The following is a 20,549-nucleotide window of genomic DNA, read 5'->3' as shown; positions in this document are numbered from 1 at the left end:
TAGTCTGAATTTTTACCTGTTGTAAGATGTATTTATTTTTGTTCAAAGCCCTTAAAAATAAAATGAACTTTTCTGTATATTATTATTTTTGGTGAACCTCATCCGTTCATTTTGCCGAACCCTGTATGCTACTAATCACAGACAATTAAAAACCAGACACGGCACCGAGCCTAAAAGTTCAAAGTCCAAGTGCAAGTGACGAAACGTGACTTTTTTTCTTTCAAAGGTGTTTTATTCATAAATGTGAAAACTATACGACGAAAGAAAAACAGCGTTTTAAGACATATGGTATCTGTATTTACACCAGGATAAGTAATCTTCACCTGTGATAAAAAGGAAAGGTATACAAAAAACTGTTCATAACAAAGTACATAAATTACAAGCCTGTACAACCATGTCGACGGTAAAATGGTCAAACCTGTGGGAAAAGTCATGTAGAAATGTGAGCACTTTTCTGGTTGAGGTGTGAGTTGCACCCCCTGGTGGTCTTGTTAGCAAGTAAAAAAAAAAAAAAAAAAAAAAAGACCTGCAGATCCTGGACAAAGTGTTCAAGGAAAAAGGGAACCTCTGAAAAATGTCATAAAAATGTTTTTTCGTGTTGCACAGCAACTGCTAGTAATAAACTCTCCTTTATGGCAACTTTGTATATATAAAAAAAAAAAATCAATAAAGGACTGAACAATTGATTAATTCTGCTTAAAATTGACATAGAATGAAATTCAAAGGGATAGTTTGGTTATTTCAAATATGATTGTATGAGGTTATGATCCATAGTTGGGGTCTCAGTAAATACTGCTACTGGCACAACCATGTCACGTTTAAAACACGCTCTAAATCTTAGTGAGCGCCGCCTCAAAATATGCAATATTCTAAATGAGCGCAATGTTTTTGAATGTGTTTCGAGCAAAGTGTCTGTTCGTCAGATAGCCTGCACAGAAAAAGGTAAGAATCTGTATTGCTTTTTTTTTGTTGTTTTTTTGAAGATATAGTGTCGATGTGCACCGCACATCTATTTCGAGACAGGTTTCGGTAGATATACTTTCGAAATGTAAGTTGGGAGCATGTTGACCGAAACAAACAAACAAACAAACAAACAAACAACCTTCATGCAACCTTACTTCAAAAACACCCAAACTATTCCTTTCAGAGGTTAAAAAACACGGGACACAGCTAACATTCATCAGATTCATCAGTACTTTCTTAATAAACTTGTACAAAAAAAACACTTTGTAATAAAAAAATCACACAATCACTTCACTTTTATACAGCCTGGCACAAAAGTTCCAACTTTCGACACCTCTTCCTTTCGCTCAAAGACGTCGTTGGCGGTCGCCCGCGTCACTCCGACAAGCGACTCGCAATCTCCTCAGTCTGCGGAGGGTCGTTGTCCCCGAGCAACTCCGTCTCGGGCACCGACGAGTCCTTGCTTCGGTGCGACTCCTCCTGGGACGTCCGGTCGGCGCGGTCCTCGTCCGCGGCGGCCCTGGAGTCCTTACCCAGCAGGGCGGCTCGCTCTGTGGCCGAGGCGCTGGAGGGGGCGGTGGTGACGTACCCCGTGGACGTGGACCCGCTGCCACTGTGGTGAGAGCCGGCCTTGGGCACCATTTGCTGGGGGTGGTGCATCTGCGGGTGGGCTACAGGCATGGGGATCTGCATGGGGTAAAAGTTCTGCAGGTACGGGTACGCCGGCATGGACTGGTACCCGTTGACGGGGATGTAGAGCTGATGGTGAGCGGGGGACACCATCTGCCGGTGCATGGGACCCTTCATGGGTACGAACTGCGGCTGGTGGAAGGGCGAGGTCTTCTTGGGGCTGGCATAGCGCATGGGGTTGGCGGCGCTCATGCTGACGTTGCTGACGGGGCTGGTGCTGAGCGAGCTGGTCTGTGTGGCGTTGCTGGCCCCCGAGGTCTGGGCCGAGCCGCCGTAGCTGGACAGGTTCTCCAGGCAGCGCAGCCGCGCGTGGACGTCCTTGAAGTGGGGCCTCCTGCCCGGGAACTCGCTCCAGCACTCGAGCATGAGGCCGTAGACCCAGGCGGGGCAGTCGTCCGGACAGGGCAGCAGCTGGTGGCCGCGCACCATCTCCATCACCTCCTGGTTGGAGTAGCCGCAGTAGGGCTGCAGGCCGTAGCTGAAGGTCTCCCACAGCAGGACCCCGTAGGACCAGACGTCCGACTCGGTCGAGAACTTGCCGTAGGCGGTGGCCTCGGGCGCCATCCAGCGGATGGGCAACGGGCCGGAGCCCATCAGGTTGTAGTAATCGGCCGAGTACACGTCCCTGTAGAAGCCCAGGTCCAGGATCTTGACGGCCAGTTTGTCCAGGACCAGGACGTTCCTGGCCGCCAGGTCCTTGTGGACCAGCTGCTGGCTGGAGAGGTACTCCATGCCGGCCGCCACCTGCGTGATGACGTGCAGGAAGTCGGCCTGCTCCAGGGTAGACTTGACCGTCTTGTCGTCGTCGGAGCTGCCCACGTCGGAGTTGGGCGAGCGCATGACCAGGTACTCGTGCAGGTCGCCCAAGCTGGAGTAGGTGAACACCATGCTCATGGGGTGCTCCTTGGTCACCACGCCCAGCAGGCACACCAGGTTGTGGTGCTGCAGGTGGGAGCGGAAGGCCGCCTCCTTGCGGAACTCCTCGCACAGGGCCGAGTCCACCTTGTCCTTGAGGGTCTTGATGGCCACCAGCTGCGTCTGCTCCCCGGGGGCGGTGCCGTACAGGTGGCCCTTGTAGACCTTCCCGAAGCGGTCCTCACCCAGCTCCTCCATGAACCGCACGGCCGACATGTTGATCTCCCGGAGCTTGGTCTGCAGCCGCCAAGGAAAAAGCAGTTAATAGTAAACAGTCCCTCTGTTTTTGTCCTCTTCCAGATTCCATATTCAAACTTTTTTGTCAACAGATTGAAAGTGTCTTGGATTTGATTGTGATTTTTTTTTAAAATAAAGTGCTAATTTCCTTGGCTATATACCACAGAATACATTACAATGACCCACCATCTGTGTAATATTTGGAGGTTTCAAAGAAGAAACAGCGACATCAAGTGGTTACATTTTAGATTGCAGCGTCTTTTGCTCTCTTTCCCCCTCCTCCTGAGCTTGCCAGTAAACTACAACGTATACATTTTTATTTATGTTTTTGTGGTTAGTACGTTAAGCTTTTACCAATATAACAAGCGTGATTCAAGCCAAATATTGCACACTAAAGCTTTAATAGGACATAGTTGCGTTACCTGGTGTTTCTGCTGGCTGAGCAGTGAGAGCTCCATGTCCTGGTTTGGTGAACCGCTCAGCTGGCAGCGAGGCGGCGAGTCGATGGATGGTTTTTGTTTATTGCGACACATGCAAACCAGGAAGAAGAGGCAGGCGATGACCAACGGGATGGCAACGGCAGGTATTAGGATGAGCAGGATTTCCTTTCTCGGGTTCTCTGGAGGGCCTTGGAACAGTGAGAGAACAGACAGGGTAAGTTACAGTTTAGAGTCTAGACCAGGGGAGGGCCACACTGGGCTGTAAAATGTGACAGATGGGGGTGGGGCTTAGCAGCAGCAGATGGATGGAGTGTTTTGGTGACCCACCTCATAGGAGGAAAAAATATATCATGAGATATTGTAGGAAACATGTTGCTTTAATGTCCAATTAAATTGGAAAAAAAAGTGTTACAACAAAATCAGTGTCTTTGAAGCCCCACGGTATTTAGCTCTTTATTGAAATGACTCATAAAACAATGCAGAAAATTTATGACTTACTGACTATATAACTGATATATCATTTCTTTTTCAAGTTTGGTGGGCCAGATTAAAAAGCTCAGCGGGCCGCATATGGCCCCCGGGCCGTAGTTTGCCCATGCCTGGTCTTGGTACTCACTAGACCTGTTACAATATCCCCAGTGGTGACTGTTACATGCAATATTCTTACGAAACAAAACATTTCCTCTAACATTTGCAAAACTTGATTACATTCTGCACTCAAACGTTCCTTCAGTATAACAAAGGCACAAAACGAAGGTGCTGAACCCAAAAAAAAGGAGATTTTTTTTTTTTATGTGATAAAATTGTTGGGCTGGTAATTTGCGATGAAAAGCTCATTAAAATTATGGGCACAGTGGTATTTAATGACAACTGACTGAAGAATAATAGCTTGTAGGCAGTTGTGGAAGTGCTGTGGCTGATTTATGACGTCCTCTCAGGGCAGAAAGCAGGTCAAATAAAAGTTCATTCCGTGCAGTGGTGCACTGCAGCACACCTGTATTTGATAATGACGTGCACTTTGGATTTCAGGCACGAGGGTTCATCATCTTAAAAAGTGCAGCTTCTGAACCCTCTTGTCTCGACTTGAGCAACGATTTACGACCCGCTGCATGTGTAGACGTTTACCTCTTGTGCCAGTTTTACAGTGTATATTGTTCCTGACTTATTGTAAACTGTCAAATGCTGGCCTGCAAGGTTTATTTCTCTTCTCCTTTAGCTGAAGATTTAGCTCCGTTCAATTTATTCCCTGAGAGATGCTAAAAAATGAAACGAATGTGATTGCATGAAGGCAGAGTTTCGGATAACTTCCAAAATGTGCCACACTGGCTGTTCCAACTGCGCGGTGTTGATAAATTAAACACTGTTTGCTGTCATTGTGGTCATCAAACAAAGAAAACCCCACGATTCAACCGACAGCCAATCAACTTATTTATTTTGGAGAAGTGCTAAATCACATCCAGAGGCGTCTCCAAGCGCTTGGCACACAATTTGAACAATCTTCATCACATTTTCACATGTTTTCTAAGATGCAGACATCACAGTGCTGCACGCATGGTGAACGGCGCCGTGCACTCTCCCTATTTGGGTTATAGTTAAGTGGCCTATTTATGAAAAATCATTTCTAAAGTTAAAGGTTTTGTAAGTGTGCAATATTTGGAGATTTTGAAGAAGAAACAGCGACATCAAGTGGTTGCATTTTACATTGCAGCATTTTTCGCTCTCTCTCTCTCTCTCTCTCCTGAGCTTGCCAGTGAACTACGGTGGCATGCGCACCAAAACCTGGATACCTTGTCAACAGTCTTCTTTGTTGGTTTATTAGAAGATGTGAGCTGTCACGCTAATTATGAAATGTGCTGCCAGGCAGACAAATTACATATTGATATCAATATACAAATTAATCATACCATATACTATTTGCACAAACTAGTATATATGTGTTACGAGAGTTATGAGGGTGACAGACTTACTGCAAGCTGGGATGTCACACAGGTCCACTCGAACCTGAGGGTCCAGCGTGAAGCACCAGGGCGCCTGCATCTGGCCTCCTGGGTTGCGGCAGAAATTGTGACTCCCCCACAGCTCGGGGTAATTCTTGGCCATGTGGTGACTGTGGGGGTACTGAGCGCTCCACGGCTGGCAGTGGTGGCCGGACTTGGTCACGCTCACCGTGCCCTTGTAGTCGGCCCCGCTGCCATTGTAGCAGCTGTGGTCCGTCGGGGAGTCTGCAAAGGCGGAGCAGGACTTTAGCAAGGGTCTGAAGACGCAAGGCAAATATTAGCTATTTGGTAAGAGTGATAATATTATAATGTTAGGAATTTTTGTCGTACTTGGATTAAAACTACAAACTTGTGACTTGAGAGTTTGAGTTGTAGTTGTACTGTAGTAGATCTTTTATATCTGTGTATACATTTATACTGGAAATTTAAATATATAAGACTATTTGTGTTATATATATGTATATACATATATACGTATATATGTATATATATATATATATATATACATATACATATATGTGTATATATATATATATATATACATGTATATAGAAGAGTTTGAGTTACTACATACTATACATAACATTCTACATATATGTACATATATACATATGTATTTATATATACATATATGCATATATATGTATATATATTTATCTTATTACACTGTGCTCTCCACTTACAGGGACCCAGTTTCTCCGGCGGCACTCCTATCCTCATGCAGGACGCTGCTTCGGCCGTGCCCGGCCGGGGCAGCAGGTGGCAGTTGGGCAGCTCCAGCTGCATGAGGATCATGGGATTGGAGCGAGCGATTGTGTACTCGGCCTGGCACAGGTCGTTCTCCAGGGCCTCGCACTCGTCGCGGCACAGCTGCCGCCGCCGAGGCCCCCAGGAGCCCTCGTCGCACAGGGGGAAGACGTAGTAGCAGAAGGAGGGGATGGCGAAGTTGGAGCACTGGTCCGACAGGTGAGTGGAGGTGCCGATCATTGTGAAGGCAGCTTGGGGGGAGGAGGGGGAAAAAGATTAGAAATCAGAGAAACTGATGGTCGCTTGACGGCTGACGCGATCAATAATCATGATCACGGGGAGAGCAGAGCACGGGGAACGGAAATAGCACAAACTTTTGTTTTATTGGTTAAATTTTGAAGCAATACCGGTTCTGTATTAACTTGAAGTCGGGGATAATCTCAAATCTCACCCCTAATTTAAAGGTCCAGTGTGTAATATTTGCAGATTTTCAAGAAGAAACAGTGACATCAAGTGGTTGCATTTCAGATTGTTGCATCTTTCACTCCTCCTCCCTCCTCCTGGGTTTGCCAGTGAACTACGGTGGCCTGCGCACCCAAACTTGGATACCTCGTCCACCTTCTTCTTCGTTCACAAGCAGTCACCCTAATTATGACTTCTGTCAGGCAGCTGGATTGTACACAATTGCTATTATTAAAAAAATCAAGTCTACAAATGCCCGGTGGCACCCTGACAGCCAACACGAACAACCAAAGCACGAATCTGTCGAGGCTTCGTCTTAATATCGATGGTGAGAAGGCCGAATGCTCACTGTCTCACCTGTGATGCGGTTCTCGCTCTCGCCCTGCATCTGCAGCGACTCCACGTAGATGCTCTGGTTCCCGATGAAGCGAGCGCAGGCGATGCCCCGGTACGGCTGACAGAAGCCTTTGTCATGCGATCTGGAAAAAAAAAAAATTGAGTCACTTATTTTTTCATGAAAATTCCTTCAAACGACATCTCTTTTTGCTTGTAGCCCGCAGGAGCTAAAGGCTAAAAGGGGGTCGGTGTGAGGCTGACGTCACAGGGCGGCTTGCTGAGGCCTCCAGAAACACTTGGTTGAACTCAGGTCATCGTGCATTCTTTCCGCCCCCGAAAACTGCTGAGTGGCGATGGGTTAAGCAACTCGTTCCGAGCTGGTGAGTCAAACCCACAAGACTGAAAGAGGCTGAAGAAGATCCAGCGTCATGTATCCCGGAGGCCTCGCGCAGCTACGGCAGCGATACTTGTTTGGATTTCACACATTCGGCACATTTTATATTTAAGGAACTAGGCCGTATTTATCCGTTAGAGCTTGTAAACCTCTGAAAATATAGAGCAAACGCAGCAGTAAAGGGGCTGAAAGGAAATCAGATCTGTCAGAACGAATTTTAAATCTGAGCTTTTATGTGCCGTCTTAGTGTTTCTGTGTGTCAGTTGTTGTATTTTTCACATCTATTTGGCATTGTTACTTCTTCTGACCGACCAGGGACTGCAGATGGAAACCTTTTAAATAAATAAATAAATATAAAAAACAGTATTGTAATCCATTCTTAATTTGAGAAAGAAGTCCTGCATTTATTCCACAAAAACCTTGTTTCTTCTTTCCATTGCTGCAGCTATCCAACAGGTGGCGCAGCACTGAAGGACAGCACTAATGCATTTCTGTGGGGAGGGTTGGTATTTATAAGAGATACACCAGCAGAGCAGGGAGGCATCTATCAGGGAATTACTTCACAATGATAAATGGGAGGTTTTTTGACCCTGGGCGATTACACAAGTTTGGATTTCAAGCGGACTGCATTAACACGCTGAGCCAAACGATTAGTTTCCGCCCAAAGATAGCAGAGCAAGCGCTGCGTGCATAGGAGAAAGCAGCAGAAAACAACTTGGACTTTGCAGCTTGGTTCTCTCACCCACCGCCGAGAGCAGCAGCAGCAGCAGCAGCAGCAGCAGCAGATAATAATAACAGTAACAGCCGCCCACTGCCCCCCTGTTTGGATTTACTATATATATTACTGCCATCCTTCCACTTATATACACAGACCCTAATGGTATTGCTGAGTACTTGCGAGCAGGACAACTGGGAAGTGTTGGATGTCTGTGAGGTTTTGGCTCCGTCTGCGCTGTTATCAGAACAAACTCCTCTCTGGGTCGGGTTGTGTAAATGAAAACCGACTTGAAAAAAAAAGATGTTTAACTTACGTCTCATCTGGGTCGTGTGTGGGTGTCTGGCCTGTAAAAAAAAAACAACAACAAAAAAACACAGTTAAAACATTGAAATCTGTGCAAAACACAGCACACTTCTCAAAGAATGACGTCTTCAACCCAGAATGTGAAGAAAGTCGTCGCCGCTTTTGCAACTAAACTGAAGACTTCAACTGAACCTCAAAGGGTTGCTGTGCACTTTCATTTTCAAAATATTTTAGACCTCTAAATGAAATAAACATTTTTTTTTTTTTACTCCCGCACTTTTTTTTTGCATTCGTCTAATTGAGAAACGCTTCAAACCTGGGGGAGCCTGAGGAAATATTCGCACTCCACTCTTTTCCTGTGTCGTGTTCAATGTCACACACACTACACGGACCGCAGGGAACAACCGAGAGCAGCACGTCATAAACCTCAGCAGTCTGCACCCAGCTGGCTTTCACACACCCAATAAATACTGCAGGGCAAGAAGAACTGGCATTTTAATTTTTTTTATTTTTTCAGATGAGCTTATCCTAGAAATAGTTGAGCAGCTTTATGAGTAAGACAAAGTAGTGGAAAAAAGTTTTTGGACATCCTTAAAATGAGAATTAGCTAAAAAAAAAAAAAAAAAAGAAAATCTTAAATTATTCACAATATGATTAATATGGAATAATTCACCAAATCTGATGGAATGAATACAGTTGTCATGCTCACCCAGTTTGACGTAGAGGACGCCGGTGGCCGAGATGACCTTGAGCGTGTTGGAGGCCACGCACTGGTAATAGCCCGTGTCGGTCGTGTCCAAGTCCTGGATGCGCAGCTTGGATCCGGCCTCCGTCCTGCGGACGGTGATCCGTCCCTGCTCCTGGACCACCGGGGCGTCGTTCTTCAGCCAGCGGATGGTGGGCCGCGGGTTCCCCGTCACCCTGCAGTGCAGCGTGGCGGTCTGGCCCTGCCAGTGGGTGATGTTGCTGAGTGGCTCCTGGAACTCCAGGAAGTAACCTGTGCAGAGGCGGGGCCAGAGACAGTTTGTCAGAGGGGGACCAACATCTAGGAATGTTTTTTTTTTGTTTTTTTGTTTTTTTGTTTTTAAAGCATATTTTATTGAGTCACAGTCAGAATTTCCCACTCTTACATCACACTTGAGACAACTAGTAATTGTAAAGTGTGGCCCACCAGTCAAAAAGTTAGTCCACCCCTGTTCTAGGTGGTCCAGAGGTGGTACTAGGTGGTTCTGGACAGGCTTTGGGGTGGTTCTAGGTGTTTCCGAGGTGTTTCTAGGTGGTTCTGGGAGGCTCTAGGGAGGTTCTGGGGTGGTCCTAGGTGGTCCAGAGGTGGTACTAGGTGGTTCGGGACAGGCTTTGGGGTGGTTCTAGGTGTTTCCGAGGTGTTTCTAGGTGGTTCTGGGAGGCTCTAGGGAGGTTCTGGGGTGGTTCTAGGTGGTTCCGAGGTGTTTCTAGATAGTTCAAGGCCAGGCGTGGGCAAACTATGAAACTGCAAACTATTTTTTTTTTCCTCCTATGAGGTAGGTCAGCAAACACTGCATCCATCTGCTGCTGCTCCGGCCCCTCTGTCACATTTTAGAACCCAATGTGGCCCCACGAGTCAAAAGGTTTGTCCACACCTGACCTCGGTGGCCCAGGGTGGTTCCAGGTCGTTCTAGGTGGTTCTAGAACGTTCTAGGCCAGGCGTGGGCAAACTATGAAACTGCAAACTATATTTTTTTTCTCCTATGCGTTGGGTCACCCAAACACTCCATCCATCTGCTCCTGCTCCGGCTCCTCTGTCAAAGTTTAGAACCAGGGTGGCCCCACCAGTCAAAAAGTTTGCCCACCCCTGCTCTAGACAGACCAGAGAATGTAGTGTAAACAGGTCTGTGCACAGCCAGTCTGTATAAGGGCTTGTTCCCAGTTTCACTTTACAGCCCCTAATGCTGCCAGTGCTCCCAGTGTTCACTTTAAGAGGGACGAGCAAACAGAAAATGGCAATAAAAAAATCAAAGTGGTGCTGAGGGACTTGGACTGGTGCACTGTGAAGCTGCTTGCTTGCAAGATTTCTGCGGGTGCATTCCCCCCCCGATGCTAATCCCTGTCAGGAACACAGATTACTGTATAAGGGAATAAAAGGGGGGAAACGATGCCGGTTGCAGACACAATCGATAAACACACCCAGAAAGTCCCTTTGGCTCTTTGTACTGTTTGCTTGGAGAGCAGCAGCCAGACTCAGGAGGAGGTGGAGTGGGGGGAGGTGGGAAGTTCTGACGACGCAATGGAAAAAATGGGAGATGTGCACGCGCTGTGGCGTCCCGGCTGGCGACCACAGCAGCAGAGCAGAGCGGAGGCTTCAGATGACTGATGTCACCACACAGCTCTTTAATTACAGCGTCTCCGACCATCATGTCAGGACGGCGGCTACTGCTGAAGCAAGAAGGCAGGAACAGACCATCAAGTACGTCACAATCATGTGACAAGAACGGAGGGAAGTGTGTGTTTGTGTGTGTTTGTGTGTGTTTGTGTGTGTCTGCATAAGCCGAGGTTCAAGTGTTTTGCCTCCTGGGTGCTGGAAACATACGCAACATGGCGTAAATAATAGCGGAGGAGGAAGCAGTTGAAAGTAATCGTTAGCGATGCACTGATAGCACTTTATTTTTTACAGTACTTGGAAATACAGAAATATCCGAATTTATCCATCCATCCGTTTGACCATCCGTCTGTCCGTCTATTGATCTCTCCATCCATTCATCCACCCATCTGTCTGACCATCCACTCATCCATAAGTCCCTCATCCATCCATCTATCCATCCATCGATGGACAGACGGATGCTCTGTCCATCCATCCATCCGTCCATTAATCTGTCCATCCATTCATTCACCCATCCATCCATCCGTCCGTCTACTCATCCAGTCGTCCATCCATCCGTCCATTCATTCGTCCCTCTATCCATCCATCTATGCATCCATCTGTTCGGCCGTCTATTTATCCATCCATCCATAATGATGGACAGACGGATGGTCTGTTCATCCATCCATCCATACATTAATCTGGCCATCCATTCATTCATCCATTTGTCCGTTCGTCCATCTGTCCATTCACCCATCGATCCATCGATCCATCCATTCATTCAACTATCTGTTCATCCATCCATCCATCCTGTTTTCCATTTTTTGTGCATTTCACGCTTCATTCAACCAGACTGGGCAGGTCAGAAATGTTTGGGACTGAAACTTTGCCAACGTTGCTCTCGTCAGCAAAGTTTCATCGGAAACCAAGCAACCAAGCAACCAACTGAGAGTCCTTCAGTCTGAGAGTCTGGAGACGCTGTCCAGTCTATTGTCAGAGGGAACTGCTTCCCTGTAATTAGAGGTCACATTTATCACTGATGTGCCACAGCAGTGTTTTGGAAACGTTAAGACCTTCTGCTGTTTCACTAAAACAGAAGCCACACGGAGAGTAAATCAGCTTCTCTCATCAGGGGTCGCCTTCCCTTCTGGAACGCTCACAGACATCCACATGAGAAGGTCTGCAGGCCTCACACTGTTCTGCTGCTGAGGAAGATCATCACCAGGCCTTCTTCTTTTCATCCGTACATCCATCCATCCACCCACCTGTCCCTCCATCTATCCACCCCTCCATCCACCTATCTGCCTGACCATCCATCCCTCCATCCATCCAGCTTCTATTAATTTTATAACACTGCACTTCTTGTTATTTCTTTTTTGGGGGGAGAAAAAGCAAATAATCAACTAAATAAAAGACTAATGTTCTACTTTTCAGTCAAACATTCTACTGAAGGTCTTCTTCTACACCTGCAGAGTGATTTGTTTCCTAATCATGCTTTTATTCATTAACTAAATGCAAACTATTGCAGGCTTTGCCTCCTCTGTTCAAACTCTCTCAGCTCTGCTGAGGGGCAAGTGGCCCTGCCCCTGAAATTATTGCCTGGAATTTATGCAATTTCCTGCCTTAAATTCTGAAAAAAAAAGGGAAGTAAAATAAGATGCAGGTCTCACAAACTCCCAGCGACTGTGTGATACAACGGCGATGACTTTCATAAGTCCGGGATTATGGTGTTAGTGCGCAGAGAAAAGCCCTCCACTCCCCCGCTGACTCAGAAAGATTGCTGTTGGCAACTCGACACGGCTGGATTGAAAAGTTCATCCTTCATCCTCCTTTCTTCCCCCCCCCATTTTTTCACTCTCTCCCGAGGAACACCTGCGATTGCTCAACATCCTGCTCTGGATTTATCCAAATATGTTTGCAATTTATAACCTTTTTCCTCCCTCTTGAATGGCCAACGAACAATACTGGAAGTATTCACCAGCTGTGTCCGTGCATATCTGTGTGCGGTGGCGGGCCGTGCATTTCATGCCCGGGCCATCACTGACGTCATATTTAGGCCACCCTGAATGAATACACCTCATATTACCCTGACTATGACACCACGGCTCCTTAACCCATACAGAATCACACTAACACATTACATTACCTTCATTAAAGAAAGGCGATTTCAAGAGATTCCTCAACAGAGTTTTAATAAGTCCACTAACACTACAATCTGTGAGCTTTCACTCTAGCCCAAACTGGTCCAGTGAACTGCACATTGAGACCGACGAGACGATAATGAAACAAACTATTGAACTATTAAGTTATGAAAGAATTGAACGTGCTGGTGCAGCTTCTTCTCCTGCAGCAGTCGTGAGTTCGCCGTGGTGGCCGCCGGATCTCCAGGTTGAGTTCAGTCTCAGAGGTTCTCAGGTTCTTATCCAATCACAGGACGAATAGGCGTGAAATGCAGTGTAAAGCCAGTTACCTGGTCTCAGCATGACAGACTCGAGATCTGATTGGCTGTCGTAACTAACTGAGTTCCGTTCGCTTACAGCGGAAAGGCACCTGCAGTGTCGACCCTGAATACGGCAGATTTCATGGAACCTTTGCAACACAAGTGAGCTGAAAGATGATTGGATAAAATCTCTACCTAAGCAACTAAGTGGATATTATCTGATGTGAAAAGAACAGGCTATGGAGAATAAGTTTATAATCATATTTACAGGAAAACATACTTTTCCAAGTGTGTTTAGGCCAGCAGAGAAGAACCTAGCTGGCGCTGACGGCTGTGTTGTCCCCAGAAATGTGTCTGTTGGTGCACCTCTTGTGTTTATTATGACAGGGATTATTTACGCAATAATAATTGCTTCAAGGCACTGCGCGGGTGAGGAATGAGGGTGGGGATGGGGGTGGGGGTGGGCAGGGGGGTTCTCTCTGTCTCCGCTGAAGAATGACTCGGAAAACACGAAGAAAAACAATTACGTCCCAGCGCCGGCCGTGGCTCGGCCCAGAGCCGACAGCCAGCAGCAAACACCTCTCGCACGGTGGCATTGCGCTTCCCCCTTTCCCTGATGTTAAGCAGGCGCTGCATGGTGCTGCTGGTGGCGGTGGTGGCGGTGGGCTGTGAAACCCTGCAGGGCTCGGGGCTGCTCGCGCACCTTCATCTATTAGAAACGGTCGTAGCGGAAGACGAGCTGAAGGTCTTATCTGAAGCCATGTGCTTCACAGAAGAGTGTGCTTCACAAATGAAGAAGAAGAAGAAGAAGAAGAAGAAGATTTTTTGATTTTTGAAAAATAACATTTATTTGCCGCTCTCATTTCCATTAATCAATCAAACTAAATAAATAAATAAATAAATAAATAATTTTCTTATTGTTTTTTGACACAAGCACGTCGCTAAAAAATAATTCCCCCTCTGTCACTGCACACAATGCACTGTTAAAAGTCCACATGTCACAGAAGAGCTCCAAGTCCCCTGCCCTCCTGTAAAACATAAAATCAATGCGTAGCCTGGACTGGATTAGCTTCTTACAAATGGCAGAGGGATCGACCTCTGCCCCATCAACTATCTTTCTCTTACGGCTCAACCACACCCCCAGCTTAGCCTGGCTTAAAACAAAGTTTAAAACCTGGCCTTTCCTCTTGGTCTGGCGACTGTAGTTAAAACCAAAGAAGAAGAAGAAGAGTTTATTTCAGTGCAGTCACCAACATTTTGACCCACATGCTGCTCATGCAGCTGTTCCGTCCAGCTGTGGATGTCCAGCTACTGGATGTTGCAGCAAGATGACTTGAAGGGTGTCTTTCTTCCACTACCGCTGGTATGTGATACCGTACGCAGCCTGACTTCGCCAGCTTTATTTTCCTTCACAGTTTCGCCAATGCAAACGAAAGATAACCTGGTAAAAAGGTCTCGGCACGTCGACTCTGCATTCCAGCCGACGCAAATCGGCTCCATCGGCGGAGTCGCGTAAACAAAAGTGGAGAATCTAAACACCCGAAAGTCGAACTAAACACTGGAATCGTGGCTGTTTCTCCAGCAGCCGGAACTCCAGTCGCAGTTGCATCTGGTGGAATTAATGGGGCGTGGAGAGCCTGGTCACAGGGTGCCACAACCTGCAGGGGTGGCCAAAGTACTCATTCTGTACATTCTGTACACGAGTACAAGTGCAGATACTTGTGTAGAAAATAAACACTTTGGTGAAAGTCCCTGTCAAAGAAGAAAGAAAAGTACTGCTTCAATTATTTTACTCCAGTAAAAGTAAGAAAGAACAGATTCTGAAATGTACTTAAGTAAAAAAAATAAAAAATAAAAAAAAATAAAAGCATGATTTCTTTTTTCTTTTGTCATTAATGAAACAATAAATTTGATGATCGTTTTGCAAAAATGAAAAAGCTGTGACAGAATAATCTGGACTAAACTGACCAGAGGCCAGAGGCCAGAGGTCAGGGGTCAGATGTCGTGAGGCATCAGCATCCGAATCATTTTTGAACAGCTTGGCTACTCCCAATGCAAGGATTTCTGTCTTTCAACTGCAGGACATTAAAATTGTAATCATTAATAGTATTGCAGTTCTGGCCAGCAAGTGAATTACTTTTAACAAAAATGTGTATCTTTAATATTACACATATTTGTGTACAAACGTAGGGAGTAAAAGTAAAAAAAAAAAAGAAATACTCAAGTACAGTACAGAAGTATTTGTACTTTGTTACTTCCCACTGCCAATCAGCACCTAAAGTGCCATTAAGTTGTCAAGGCTGTTTGTCTCTCCGTGTGTTTCTCTGCACAACAAGTTGGCGGAGGAACCAAAACAGAGAGAAATTCCTCTGGCGTGTTCACATGTTTGGGCTTCGCTCACCCCTTCGTTTTGTTAACCCCAGAAAGTAAAAAGCAGGCGGGGAGGGGGGGGCGGTGTACACGTAATGCAAGTGCACAGCAGAGTGTTTGCTATGGGAAAAGCCTAAGCTTGTGAAAACAGCACCTGCAAGCATGAGACTGGACCTGACTGAGCTCTGAGTCAATAAGCTGGTGTGTATTAGAAAAGCTAAAATTAACTCAGGCTCAGGCTAGCCCGCCTAGCGCGCCGAGGCTAGCCCGCCTAGCGCGCCGAGGCTAGCCCGCCTAGCGCGCCGAGGCTAGCCCGCCTAGCCCGCCGAGGCTAGCGCTTCTCCAACAATGCAACAACAGTGACAAAGTTTCTGCATCATCTCTTACCAGTGTCAAATGATGGAACAATCTAAGTGAAGGAATCAAGCAAAGTGCAAAAATGAATGAGTTATTATTTCACGTTAGGGAATTGTTTACAAGCAGTTAGGAAGCCTTGTCAAATTTGCATATTGGAAATAAAACAATCATAAAAAAAAGAAACGCAAGGTCCAAACAGGGCAACGCGGAATCCAAGTGGGCAGATCCGGGTCTCACCTGTAGCGTCTGGAACTGGTCTGGAACTGGTCTGGACTAACTGGTCTGGGCTAACTTGTCTGGGCTAACTGGGGACTCAACTGTGCAAACAGAAGCGGAAGAGCCGCTCGCCTTGAGCCGTATTTACAAAAAACCCGAGCAGTGGAGATTTGGCTCCAGCCGAGTACTGAAAGCGTCGTCGACTCCGAGTGACTGGGCAGCCGGCTGGGCCCGGCCCTCTGCCAACCACTTTGGCCCGGCTCGGTCAATACCGTCTTCTGATTTTCTAAACATTTCAGTGGAGTGTTGGCAAGATTGTGAACGAGCGACGTTCACGCGTAACGTTTGACTGGGTTTCCGTGCTCGCAACCAATCAGTGATTCACCGGAGTCAAAACACGGTGGAGGTAAACAACTTTTCTTTTTTTTTTTGGTCCTTGTTAAAAAGAAATGCTGTGCAGTGTGCAGAGGCCTGATCTGACTGATCTATCTGTCATGTTTTAAACAAGTGTTGGCAAAACCGAGCTGCTACACATGCAGCTTTTGTTCTTGTTAAAGGGCTGGTTGGGAAATATTGGACACAGGAGCTCCTCATTGATGACTGTTTGCATGTCTTCTTAGAAATATGGCCCATCCATTTTTCACCGCCCCAAAAATCCATAAAGAATTAAGTTGCAGGCCCCATCCGACTGGAACAGTTTACCACTTTGAAGTCAATAAAGTCTATTTTTATTTTTTTACCTTTAGAGCAAATTTATTTTCCCATTTAAGAACTGTTCCTGTTTCAATGGAATGTCTTCATTCATTCATTAATTCATTCAACAACAGGGAAACTTCCTAGTTTTAGTCTATCTTCTGCCGGGACAGTGAAGGCAGCACCAGCAGGTACAGCACTCAGTGAGGTCCTAAGTTCGACCCGGAATAAATGGAATTGAAACCGTATATTTAAAAAACAAAGGACACTGCTCCAGTGATGTGGCTTCCCTGACACGTTTACATGTGTGTTGGCGGACTGGTTCACCCAATGACAAACTACACAGTGATTAGCAAGCTTTAGAGGTTTTTCTTTTGGCTCTGGCATTTCTTTTTTTAAATGGTCTGTTTTTCTAACTGCCCCGAAAAACATAATGAGGTAATTATGTTACCTTCCGCTGTGGGTGCAGCTCCACTCTGGGCTCCGACCTGAACATCTGTATCCACTGACAGTCCTGGCACGGCTGCAGGAGGAGCAACAGAACAGAAAGGATGTGACGGTTAGAGCGAGGACGAGAAGAGGAAGAAAAATTGCTCCAAGTCAAAACTTATTGTTGCTAATGAGCAGGTCAGTCGTTGACAGGCAGGTGAATTTAGACAGGGAATTGACAGCGATGCTGACTAAACTCAATTGCATTTTTCCGAGTTCAGTCAACAAAGAGCTTTAAAAAAAAAAAAAAGTTCAATTAATTGCGACTAATTCAATTTAATCGATTAAATTCTTAATCGACAATTAATCAATAATCGATTCATTGTGAACCTCCCCAGTTACAAGTTTCAATCTGCTTACAGTGAGTATTTGTGTACTCATGTACTGGACTGCCCCTTGGATAACCTTGGAGCGTCTTTCCTACGAAATGCAGCTCTCTTCTGGGACGCGGCGCCTCGCTAACGCGGGCTAAACTGCAGTCAATGGACAGACCACTTTCAGCTGCTTTACTTAAAATAAGGGAGACTTAATGTGCACTTATTCGGTTTGGGGTGCGCACAGCATGTGATGATGCAGACGAGCAGCAAATCAATCAGGTTGTCTGCGAACGTGTGCACAAATAGAATTCTGCTCTGTCTGCTCCGTGAGGACCTCAGACTTGGTTTCAATTAGTTTTCAAATTCATAACAACGCTAAAATGTTTTTCTCACTGTATTCTCAGTTGAAGTACAAAACACCTCATGACCATGTGACGCAATACAAGGGCCTTTTGAAATGAAGCTACCTATAGCTATGTAAATTACCCCACAGTACCACCATGAGGGCAATGGGGAAACAACAACAAAACTTTACTTAACTTACTTAATTTTAACAACAAGGCAAAATTAATTTTTATCAAATTTCACAGATTTTTGGCAACTTTTTAATAATTGGGAATATAAACCTGAAAAAAAAAACAGTGGTCCCCACAGTGATTCGACTTTGGATAAGAGGACACATCAAAAGACATGGCTTCCCTTTGTGATGCGAGCAGATGAGTGCCTCGCCGAATGAAATCAATGAATACAACGAGCCGGAGGCTAAAAAAAAAAAAAAAAGGTTGCAGGCAACCGAACAGCAAAACAGGGTGAACCACATTCTCGCCTCGTCCCTCTCAAACAAATCTGAAATACTTTGTAGATTGCGCCATGGAGGGACACACAGTATCAATCAGCCAACAAGCTTTTAAAGCCACATAAAAACAGAGGTTGCCAGTTAAAAGGAAAAAAAAAAAAAAGAAGAAAAAATGACGTCGCCGGTGCAGCCGACGAACGCAATAATTAAAAAACACATGTTGAGCTTCCCGACTGCCCCCCCACCCCCCCACCCCCAACCCCCCGAGAAATCTGTGATTGATTAGCAGCTCCGAGAGCATCGGAAAAATGAGGGCTTGGTGGCAGTGGGATGCTTTTCAACCCCAAGCTGAGCAAGAGCTTCTTGTTGCCGCATTCCAGCAGCCTGCTGCCTCGGCCATGAAAGGCTCCTTTGAGAGGCGAGAGGCCCGGCCGCGGCTCCGTCTTATTGGGGTTTTGACTGAAGGCCTTCTGGCACACCTCAACACTTTCCTTCCCCTCTCCCGTTAAAGCGTCTTGTATGCGCGGGCTTGTCCCCGTGTGTGTGTGTGTGTGTGTGTGTGTGTGTGTGTCTTGTGTGTGTTTGTGCACATGTCCTCGCAGCCTCTCCATCCATTAACCTTTAGCCCCTTTTACACGGTGTGTTCAAAGCGCGACTGTTGCGCCGTAATTGCGCCTCGATGTTCTGAATTACAGTCACAAAAGGCAGAGTGTTGAGCGTTGTGTTTGGTGCTGCTGGGCCTCTGACTGAGCGGCTTCGGAGGCAGCGCTGAGATGAGATCTTTGATGGCGGGAGGCTGGCGGGTAGGCCGAGGGGGGAGGGGTGGGTGAGTGTGGGGGAGGGGGGGGGGGTGCAGTTGCGTACGGCCAACTGACCGCACATTAGCTCGGCGTGTTAGACCCCGGTGCGTGAAAACGTGCAAAGGCAGGAAGCGAAGATAAACAGCTACCTCAGCTCCCGGCCCGAGCGCTCGCTTCCAAAACCTCGACATTTTCTGCCCTCACTTTTTAACCTCTCCGGAAGTTCTGGCAAACTCCCGGTGGATAGATTGGAGCTGTACAAACACTTCTTGAGGGCAGATATTCCTCAGAGGCAGAACTGATGTTGCTCGCTAAAGGCAAACCTCAGCAAATAACCACAGTGTCCGAGGAGGAAATCTTAGCTGAGAATTCACCCTCTACCCAAACTCTTGTGGGTGCAAACTGCTGGCGCTCAAGGTATTATTATTATTATTATTTTTTTTTTTTACCAAAATCGCAATTTTTCACAGTGATTACATGAAGTACACGCAACGATGAGATGATAATAACCGGCAGTTTTATCATTGTGATTCACTCAGGGGCCTTGGCAACGCACGGCAGGTGAGCCCACATTTAGCGATTTGATATCTAAATGAGCTAAAACTCAACCCAGGACAACTCAAGTAGCTTCATGTACACATGTGACAAGAACACCAGCATTGTAGGAATACGCACATGAGGAAGATCTGTGAAGACAACCCCACGACAAGGTCTCTGGTTTTGTTAGACTCCTAATATGTTGCTACTATATAATGAACCAGGCGGCAATGTCAAATATTCATTCAAATTCATTTTATTTCCATATCACCACAAAATAAAAGGGTTGTGGAGGGCAGGTGACTCCCATCTAGAGCAAGAACTGCACTGCTCAGCGGCAAGTAAAAGAACTGCCTTGAGCAGATCCTCACCATCAGGTCAATGGTGGAAAGAAAAGCTTTTCCCCTAATTTAATTCCAAAGGTGAAAAGTTCAGATTTTCCGCATTCATTACATATATTCACAGCAAATACGTAAAGGATTTACTGTCCTAATCTTGTAGTTTAGATCTCACGCAAGCCAACAAATCTGGTATCTCAAAAGTGATTCAAATATTCTATAATAAGGCATCGTTTTTACAGAAATCTCGATACAAATGTAATAAATTCAATTCATTTATGGACGCAAAACTTGGCTGCTTTTTTTGCATGAATTAGCCCACTAATACGCTTAGTTATGATTTGTTATGGTTAGTTATGATTTGTAATGGAAACTGAAGCTGCATCGGTGGTGAACTTCAGCTCATCAGTATGTTGGGTCAGCTGCCTCTCATTTCCTCTTGACAATGGTCCATAGATTCTCTTTTGGGAGAGGGGGGGGGGGGGTTCAGGTTCAGGTTCAAGAGCTGGACAGGCCTATGGAACGACATCAGGGACACCAAACCCGCTTTAGTAGTTTTTGGCACCGAGGGATCCAAAGCAATGCTGGAAGAGGAACTCAGCATGGACAGAAGGCCAAGGGTCTCTGTGCACAGGCAGCTTCCCCTTTTCTGTCTCCTC

General features: G+C 46.1%; 1 protein-coding gene across 1 annotated transcript in view; it reads right to left on the bottom strand.

Annotated features, from left to right (window-relative positions):
* Nucleotides 1-226: 226 nt before the first annotated feature.
* The window catches only part of ror2 (receptor tyrosine kinase-like orphan receptor 2), a 35,449-nt gene continuing 15,126 nt past the window's right edge, over nucleotides 227-20,549 (bottom strand). Inside the window, exons 2-9 of the mRNA XM_076029221.1 lie at nucleotides 17,065-17,136; nucleotides 8,912-9,199; nucleotides 8,213-8,243; nucleotides 6,809-6,930; nucleotides 5,926-6,240; nucleotides 5,213-5,467; nucleotides 3,228-3,433; nucleotides 227-2,805 (exon numbers count right to left, since the gene is read on the bottom strand). Of these exons, the coding sequence (XP_075885336.1) occupies nucleotides 1,339-2,805; nucleotides 3,228-3,433; nucleotides 5,213-5,467; nucleotides 5,926-6,240; nucleotides 6,809-6,930; nucleotides 8,213-8,243; nucleotides 8,912-9,199; nucleotides 17,065-17,136 (2,756 nt within the window). The 3' untranslated portion in view covers nucleotides 227-1,338. The remainder of the gene's footprint in view (nucleotides 2,806-3,227; nucleotides 3,434-5,212; nucleotides 5,468-5,925; nucleotides 6,241-6,808; nucleotides 6,931-8,212; nucleotides 8,244-8,911; nucleotides 9,200-17,064; nucleotides 17,137-20,549) is intronic.

Source organism: Nelusetta ayraudi, unplaced genomic scaffold, assembly GCF_046127955.1.
Source record: "Nelusetta ayraudi isolate G7.1 ecotype Tasmania unplaced genomic scaffold, CSIRO-AGI_Nayr_v1 ptg000026l, whole genome shotgun sequence".
In the NCBI taxonomy this organism is placed as follows: domain Eukaryota; kingdom Metazoa; phylum Chordata; class Actinopteri; order Tetraodontiformes; family Monacanthidae; genus Nelusetta; species Nelusetta ayraudi.
This window is presented reverse-complemented; position numbering and strand designations above follow the sequence as displayed.